Below are 9365 nucleotides of genomic sequence, written 5' to 3' on the forward strand. Positions count from 1 at the left end.
TAAGTTGGTATTAGACATGCTTGATTCCAATAGGAATTGGAAGGGCAGATATTTTTTTGTTCAATGGACAGATTGGGTGTGCCATCCAAAAAAGTGAGTGACGATGCCTTATGGATTTGATAATACTTGGGGTATCATTAAGGATTCAAGTTTAGTACCGTCTACATCTCCCTCTATTTTTATTTATTTGTTTCAATTTCTTAACGTCGTCTACTTTTCTCATTTCCAGCTAGTGCCCGTCCACATATTACAAACGAGCAAGAACCTTTCATCCATTGAGTCATAGAGATCCCTTTGGACGAGCGAAGGTGCTGGGACTTAATTACCCTCGACACTTTGCACGCTTACTGCAAAGGTCCAAAGCCGTCACCTGCAGTGCATAGGTTGAATAGTTATTCTCATAGTCGAAAGTCCTTCCCCCGTTACCTATTTCTTTTCGTCGTTTCCTTATAGTCTATGTCTAATTCTCATCACTTGTCCTTCACAAAAATGGAGGCAGCCATACTGAGGGCTTTAGTGATGGCGTTAGCTGCAGTACATAAGAAAGAGGAGAAGGGGAAAGAAGGGGCGTCTTTGTTAGCCCCCAAGGTCGTCGAGAAGGGGGCACCTAAAAGAAAGGCTGATGGGAAGGGCGACCATCCTTCTAAGAAGCCATTAGTGGCTTCTGGGGAGAAATAGCCCAAGAAGCCATCACTTCCCAAGCCAGGCCATGGAAGTGGTAAAGGCTTGATGACATCGTCGGGCCTCGGCACCTAGGGAATTCATCGCCTTCTTACTGTCGAGGATTACGGCATCGAGATGGTTGGATCAATCATCAAGGAGATGGATGTTGATCCTTATGCTGAGTAGGAGATGGAAGACCTGGGGACGTTGGGTCTTTTTTGATCTCTCCAGGGTATGTTTTCTTCCTAAAATTGCTTTTTTATTGTTCATTCGTAAGTTGACGGTGGCATTCCTCTCTCAGGCACTGTTATACATAAAGGCGCTCAAGGATAGGTGTGTTGCTGAAGAGGAGGTGATCAGCCACTTGTGCAAGCGCAACGAGACCCTAACTAATGAGTAGGATCAGTACAAGGACACCCTCCGCACTTTCAACATGGAGGGGAAGAAGTTAAATGAAAATTTGAAAGAGGAAGCCAGTCAGACGGAAAAAGAGCAAGTAGTAAGGGTGACGGTGAAGAAGGAGTTGACGGCCCTTCATAGGCAAGTGGAGACGGCCAGGGCTGACGTTGTGAATGAATTTAAGGCCTTACAACCTTTCATTGATTCTTGCATTGTCTTCTATGGTGACGGGTTTAAGGATTGCCTTAAACAGGCCAGGTTCGTCTACCCACACTTGGATTTATCCAATGTCACCATGGATGACCCCTGCCATCAACTCTTGTCGGAAACACTATCCTCGAGGAGACTGACGACTCCATAGAGTCAGAGGTTGGTCCAAAAGATGATTCTGTTGTCCTTGCTCAACCTACTGTGGATCCTCCCGTCAGCACTTTGGTCCCGTCCACTGAGCCCCTGATCGTAGAAAGCCCCCTTCGGGATGCCCAAGACCCTCCTTTGGAGAATGTCGAGAATCTTCAAGACGCCCCGGCCTCTTAGCTTAACTCTTTTATTTTGAATGATAATTTTTATTGAATACTTAGTCTAATTTCCAGACATTGTTAAATGCCCCTTTGTTTTTGGGTCTTTTTTGTAAAGACCTTTCTTTATGTATGGTATACTATTTACATCCATCGCTTTTTAGCATGTGTTGATCTTTATGTATTGATATATATTTGCCCATTTTTTTGTGCCTATATGCAAAAGGACTTAGGTTAAATCCACCTGCTTTGTTGGACTTGCCCATTTTTAGCCATGATAAAGAGCTCGTCCTTTTTTTAGGACAAAATAAGAGACTCGTCCACTTGTGGACTTTAAATAAATTTGTAGACTTAATAAATTTACCAACGAACTCATCCACTGGTAATGAACTCGTCCACTTTGTGAGAGATTGTGCCCCGGGCCTGTTTTTAGGAATGTTGGGCCAAACCCACGTGAATGGGTGGAGTTGTGTTATTGCCTCTCAAAATGGAGGATCGACTAGTTATATTTTCCCCCTTAGATTAAGGGTTTCACAATGGAGTCGCCACTTATTTAATTATTAGAAAAATAAGAAAACAAAAATTGAAAAATTCCTCATTTTATTAATTTGAAATTTACACTGATCATAGTAAAATTACATGGTTTTGGTCTTAGATTCAATCTAAGACAAGGTACATGACTTTATTCTCTAGTTACAATCTAAAAATCAAAAATTACATGGATAAGCATTTGACCTATTAACCCTTGATCTAAGTTCGGAGGCTATGTTACAAGGTGGAAAGGTGTTAGGCACCCACCTTGCCTGATGAAACCGGTCTTCTTGACTATGGTGACCAACATTCATATCACATCATCCAATATGTTATCAATCAATTTGCATGTTGAATTTAAATGTGATAAACCCTAATTCAATTTATTAAGCATTGCATTTGAATTGAAATATAAATTCTAGTGAATGTGTGTGGATGGTGATAGCCTAAATTCAAGAATTTAAAAAATTATTAAATAAACATATTTTTCATGTGAATTTGAGATCAAAACTAGTGTCATGCATGAACATGTGATGAAAAATTAAGAACATGTGAAGAACATATAAGAAAAATTAAGAATATTCAAACATATTCAAAGGAATTCAAATGATTATTATCATGCTTTAATCTTAAACTCTCATCATGGAAACACAAAAAACAATTAGGGAAAGGGAGTATATCTTCATACAAGATCCATATGGTGGAGGAGAAGATTCTTGAGGGAGGTCTTAAGGATGGAGGAAAAGAAGAGCTAGGAGAGGGAGGGTGAGTTTCACTCAATACCTTGAGTCTCAAGAAGACCAAGATATGACAAGACTACTTAACTTCACTAGAACTCAAGAGGGGAGAAGAGAGGGGGTTTTTTGTGTGCTTTGGAATGAAAGAGAGGAAGAGTTTATATAGTAGTGGTGGATGGAATATGAATGGAATATCATTTAATAAAAGTTGACAAAGAATCATGAATCTAGACCTCATTTTAGCCTTGGGAAAAATATGGTGCATTAAATGGAAAGATTGATGGGAGTAAGGAGCAAGCCAAAATTCGGTTTTCCCGTAGCTGCTGTAACAGCCTGCGGAGCCAACTTTGAAAAATTATATCTGACTCGATTCTGATCGAAATTGTCTCGTTCTTGTGCTCAAATTAAAGCCCTGGATATCTAGTTTCTGGGAAAATTAACTTCTTTCACAGATTCAAAATATTTAGAGAGATATCGATGAAATGGTGAGCAGAGGTCATTTATTAGAAAATGGTTTCAGCATAATTAACATTAATAGATCCCAAATTAGCTCCTAATTAACGTTAAATGACTCCAACCACTCCCATTTTAGACTTAATTGGTTACAAATTTACTCTAATTAAAAGATAATTGCACAAATTACTCATTGATAATTAATGTTTAACTATCTAATTAATTAGATGTATGCAACCTCACCATAAAATGTAGTCCTAACCAATCAAATTAGGACACGTCATTGATCTCAAATTGATTACACTTATAACCACATATAGTCGGACTGAATTTGTGATAGCGCATCTTAGCCATTAAAACTTGATTTGATGATAGCTTTCAATCTGGTGGTCTAATTAGGGTTTATGACCAGTCAATTTGATTGTTAGACCATCAATGTCATTTTAGTGAAATGAGATTAAGGATCTAATGGCCAAAATCAAGATGCATATTTCCAAGGCAAAATTACCCTATTATCTTCCATGTGAGGTTAAATACAGGTTGCGAAATGGGGTGTCAACACACTTGTGACCTTGATAACTTTAAGGCATCCTCATGGGATAAACTCATCCACTTAGGTACTTAACAAATGAATTCGTTCGCTTGTGGACTTATAATTCTAAGGCACCCTCTTTGGATGAACTCGTCCAATTTATGGACTTGAATAATGAACTCGTCTACTTGTGGACTTACTATTGAACTCGTCCATTGGTGGATTTATAATTCTAAGGCACCCTCTTTGGATGAACTCGTTCACTTTGTGGACTTGAATGATGAACTTACCCACTTGTGGACTTGACAATGAACTTATCCACTCGTGGATTTAAATAATTTCGAGGTATCCTCATGAGATGAATTCGTCCACTTTGTGGACTTCATAATGAACTCATCCACTTGTGGACTTGACAATGAACTCGTCCACTCATGGACTTAAATAATTCAAGGCATCCTTACGGGATGAATTCGTCCACTTTGTGGAATTTATAACGAACTTGTCCACTTGTGGACTTACCATTGAACTCATCCGCTTGCGGACTTGACAATGAACTCGTCCACTCGTGGACTTAAAAAATTTCGAGGCATCTTCACGGGATGAATTCGTCTACTTTGTGGACTTTATAACGAACTTGTCCACTTGTGGACTTACCATTGAACTCATCCGCTTGCGGACTTGACAATGAACTCGTCCACTCGTGGACTTAAAAAATTTTGAGGCATCCTCACAGGATGAATTCGTCTACTTTGTGGACTTTATAATGAACTCATCTACTTGTGGACTTACTATTGAACTCATTCGCTTGCGGACTTGACAATGAACCCGTCCACTCGTGGACTTAAATAATTTCAAGGCATCCTCATGGGATGAATTCATCCACTTTGTGGACTTTATAATGAACTTGTCCACTTGTGGACTAGATCATTGTAGGGACAAATAAATACACAGGCTATATCTGAATAACTCCTCTTATTGTGATAAAAGCATGCATAATTAAGAAAATTGTTCTTAAAAAATGATAAAAACCTGCCCTTTGGGCTTAGAAAGTACTATAGGTAAAAATTAACTAAAAGAAATAAATTGGAAATGAGGAGTGTCGCTTTTCATGCTGTCATCTACTGGTAGTATTTCCTGAGATGCTCAGTGTTCCATGGATGGTGCAACTTCTGTCCGTCTAGCATCTCCAAGTGGTAGGTGCTCTTCCTTTGCCAAGAAGTGATTCTATAGGGTTTCTCCTAGTTAGGACCAAGCTTTCCTGGGGAGGGATCTCTAGTGGCACTCATTACCTTCCTCAAGACGAGATCTCCAACATTGAAGTCTCTGCGCCTAACCTTGGAGTTGAAGTGCTTGGCCATGAGGTCCTGGTATCGTGCTAGTCTTTGTTCAGCAGCCATCCTGACTTCGTCCACTAGGTTAAGCTGTAAACGCATGGCCTTGCTGTTCCTTCTTTCATCATAGTTGTCCACCCTATAGCTTGTGAGTCCGACCTCAGCTGGGATTACAGCCTCGCTTCCGTATGCTAGCCGAAACGGTGTCTTTCCTATAGGTATTCTGGCAGTTTTTTAGTATTCCTATAACATGCTTGGCAGTCCTTCCGGCCATATACCCTTTGCCTTCTCGAGCTGAGTCTTGATGATTTTAAGCAATGATCGGTTTGTGACCTCAACTTATCCGTTGGCCAAAGGGTGGGCGGGGGAGGAGTAGTGGTTCTTGATTCCCAACTTTGAGCAAAAATCCCTGAAGGAGTCGTTGTCGAATTGTTTCCCTTTATTTGAGACCAAGACTCTAGGGATTCCATACCTACAGACGATGTTTCTCCATACGAAGCTTTTCATGTTCTTCTCCATGATAGAGGCCAAGGCTTCGGCTTCTACCTATTTGGTGAAATAATCTATGCCAACTATAATGATGTCCAGTTCCCATTGAGCGAATGACCATGGGGCTGTCATTGGGGTTAGTTATTCCGACGGCTGTCTGATAATATTGCTAAATCTCTGAAATTTGTCGTAGGCTTTGACATAAGTTTGGGCATCTTTCTACATAGTAGGCTAGTAGTATCCAGCTCGAATCAGTTTGTGTACTAGCGACCGCGACCCTGAGTGGTTCCTGCAGATCCCTTCGTGGACTTCTCTCATGACATAATCCGCTTCTTCGGGACTCAGGCACCTCAAGAATGGGCGGGAGAAGCCTCTCTTGTACAAGATGTCCTTTATCAGGACAAATCGTGATACTTGGACCTTCAATTTTTGTGAGGCTTCCTTATCGCTTGGTAGCACGTTGCTTTTTAGGTAAGAAACTAACGGCGTGATCCAGTTGTTTCCAAAATCTATCTCCTGCACATCAATAGGATCTATCAATGGTGAAAACTGAACAAAGGAAAGTACCTTATCAGGGATGACCATGTGTTTTGCTGATGCAGTCTTGGCAAGGCGGTCGGCTTGCTAGTTTTCGCCTCTGGGGATTTGAACAACCTTGGCCTTTAGGTCGTCCACCCTTCTTCTTGCTTGTTCTAGGTACCTTTTCATCTTTTCGCCCTTACACTCGTATTTACCGTTTACCTAGTTTGTGACGACCTAGGAGTCGCAATGAATAACTACACTCATGGCTCTTGCCGCTTTACCGAGATTTAGTCCTGTTACCAGAGCTTCGTACTCCACTTCATTATTGGTCGTAGGGAAGTCAAGACGAACCATGCATTCAATCTCGTCCCCTTCTAGAGAACGAAGTACAATGCCTGCTTCGCTAGCCTGTCTGTTGGACGATCCATCCATATGTATAATCCATTGAGGACCCTTTTCTACCCCATGGTCTTCCGCATTGGTGAACTTCGCAATGAATAGGGGAAGGGGGAATGAGGTGATAGACACAGTGGATGGAAAATCAGTTCGATGGACCAAGTTATCAAGGTTGCTAGACACCTGTCCTCTGAGGGTGTTCATCATGAAGTCCATTCGTTCCTTCATCATCTGCATCTCTGTGACTATGTGAGGTGAATCCGTATCTGTGACGGATGGACAGCTTGTGTCCTATCGTTGTGGTTTGCTTGGGGCGTTGCTACCTTTCGGTCCTTCTTGGTCCCTTGCATTAGTACCTTATTGGTCCTTCTCCTAAGTGTTAAGCCTCGTGTTCTTTTGGAGCAGCTGCTCTTCTAGATCATTGTTTTGCTTGGTAAGGCATTCCATGGCAGAGGCGAGGGTTTGAACCTGCTTCTCGAGGGTAGTTGTACGTGGTTCATCTCCTTGAGCATTGTTGGTGGTTGCCATCGAGTGAGTAAGTACCATGCAACTCTTTATCCGAGAAGCGGTAGTATGGCTTAGAAACAGGTTCCCACAGACGGTGCCAACTGATGATGTCAAAAATCATCAGTGAGCTATACGATACTTACGTGCTCAAGACAATACCTGCATAACACAAGAGAAGACCTTGGGAGATTACTGGTGTGATACTAGCCAAAGACCCTCCGAATGTTAAGTTAGAGAATGTTCACAACTCTAGAGTACTAGAGTTGGGGGAAATTATGCGTACTTCGGTGAAGACTTTGGGGTTTTTATAGTAGCGTAGGGTTGACATTCGTTCCTTGGCAGAAAGGGTCTTTCCTTGTAGGGAAGTCCTCACTAATGTGCATGTCTTGTGGGATCCTTTCCTTATAGGAATCTTCTTGATTAGAGTTAACCGTGGAGTGCAAGATGTTTCGATACACACTTATACGTGGAGACCAAGCAAAGTCATGTTGGGTACGTCAGGGGCTTTTCCCCCCGTTAGCTTCTTCCCTTCACCTTCCCAGGGCGCTCTTAGTCGTTAGGTCCCAAATAACATCTGTCTGGAAGTGGAGCCGTCGGGTCAGGATCAATCTGGTTAGTTTTGGCCTCATAAGGGCGCCACCTTTACTAAACGGAGTATGGCTGACGATTCTCCCTAGACCGTCGACTTTATCTAATGCAGATGATTACTAATGCTTCTTGAAATTACCCATATCACTATGTATTTCTTGTGATTAGAAACGCCCTATTTGAGATGTTTCCTATGAAAGTAATGGTATTTATTCAAAATAGAATAGTACTTCATGTTCACAGCGATGAACACAAAGTATCTAGCAAAAGAAAAAGAAAAAAATGAAAAAAAACATAGAGGAAGATTGAAGAGGGTCTGATGTCATTTGAGCTGTGCTGTCAGTGTTGAGTTTGGGGCATATGTTATAGAAAATCAATCATATATTCATATTGTTCTCATTCCTAACTCAAAGAATATGGCTAAGTTCAGACCAATTTCCTTATGTAATGTTTTATATTAAGGTAGTTGCAAAGGTATTGGCTAATAGATTGATGAGGGTGTTATACCTTGGATTATTTTGGACTCACAGACTGCTTTTGTTCCAGGATGGCTTCTAACTGATAATGTTCGCGTTTGAGATGGTTAATTTGATGAGTATGAGGAAAAAAAAGACGAAATGGGCAAATGGGTTTAAAGCTTGATATAAGCAAGGTGTATGACAAAGTTTAATGGCCTTAAACTTTCAGCTATGTTGAATTTATTTATTTATTTATTTTTCCTGTCACTGCTTATCTGGTTTGGAATCAATGAAATAGTATTCTCTTTGAAGGTACAATGATACTGTATCAAGTGGGTCATGGATTTTCGGGGAATCTGGGTAACTAAGCATTAATATCAAACTTTATAGTTAGTTGGCCCGGTTCAAAAAGTATATAACATAGTAGCATCTCGAGCATAAGAGGGTCGATTTTGGGCTTATAAATCGAGTTTTTGAGAACCGATTTTCATGGGTTGATGTGGCATTTTTTTTTACGTGGCAACCACGTGGAAATCGAGTCTTTTGAGACTCGATTTCTAAACCAAAAAAATTTCAAAAAATTTCAAGTCTCAGCCGCGCCTCACCTCACCAGATCAGATCAGAGAGGGAGAGAAAGACCAGATCAGGGAGAGATCAGATCAGATCAGATCAGAGAGAAAGAGAAAGACACCTCACCAGATCAGATCAGAGAGGCAGAGAAAGACCATATCAGAGAGAGAGATCAAATCAGAGAGAAAGATAGAGGCCGCGCGGCCTGGCTCGCGCGACCCAGGCGGCAAGCTCGCGCGGCCAGGCCTCGCGCGAGCCCAGGCCCTTGGTTGAAGATGAATACAGATCTAAATTGATATATTTTTTGGATTTTAATTTTTTTTTGTTACTTTTTAATTTTTATTCTGTTTTTATTTTGTTAAATTGATAAATTATTTTTTTAATTTATATGCTGACGTGGCATTTTTTAATGTCAAAAAATATTTTTTATTATTAATTAGGCCACGTGGACATTAAACAAATATTATTTATTATTGCCGTTTGTCACGTCGGCAATATCCGTTTCTGATGTAACGGCAAGGACCAAAACGGAACCGTTTTTCAGGATAGGGACTAAAAGCGGTAAAAATAAAATTTAGGGACTAAAATAGAAATCGCCTAAAAATGTAGGGACTAAAATGTGCTTTTCGCCTATATAATATTATTAACCCAACTCCCTAGCTTTTTTTTTT

The 9365-nt window shown here is 40.7% G+C and overlaps 1 protein-coding gene across 1 annotated transcript; it reads right to left on the minus strand.

Annotated features, from left to right (window-relative positions):
- Positions 1-5071: 5071 nt before the first annotated feature.
- On the minus strand, positions 5072-6808 carry LOC136063892 (uncharacterized). The gene is made up of 2 exons (XM_065764895.1): positions 6457-6808; positions 5072-5376 (listed from the first exon to the last, which is right to left on the minus strand). Exons 1-2 carry the CDS (start codon positions 6806-6808, stop codon positions 5072-5074), a joined length of 657 nt encoding a protein of 218 aa, XP_065620967.1.
- Between the last annotated feature and the right edge of the window lie 2557 nt (positions 6809-9365).

The sequence above is a fragment of the Quercus suber genome, unplaced genomic scaffold (assembly GCF_002906115.3).
Source record: "Quercus suber isolate HL8 unplaced genomic scaffold, Cork oak 2.0 scaffold_591, whole genome shotgun sequence".
Lineage (NCBI taxonomy): Eukaryota > Viridiplantae > Streptophyta > Magnoliopsida > Fagales > Fagaceae > Quercus > Quercus suber.

Excerpts from the sequence above, each read along its gene's own strand:
- LOC136063892 (XM_065764895.1), bottom strand. The coding sequence starts at position 6,808 with ATGCAGATGATGAAGGAACGAATGGACTTCATGATGAACACCCTCAGA. Across the intron at positions 5,377-6,456 it reads GGTAACAGGACTAAATCTCG|GAAAGACACCGTTTCGGCTA; the intron begins GTAAAGCGGCAA and ends GAATACCTATAG.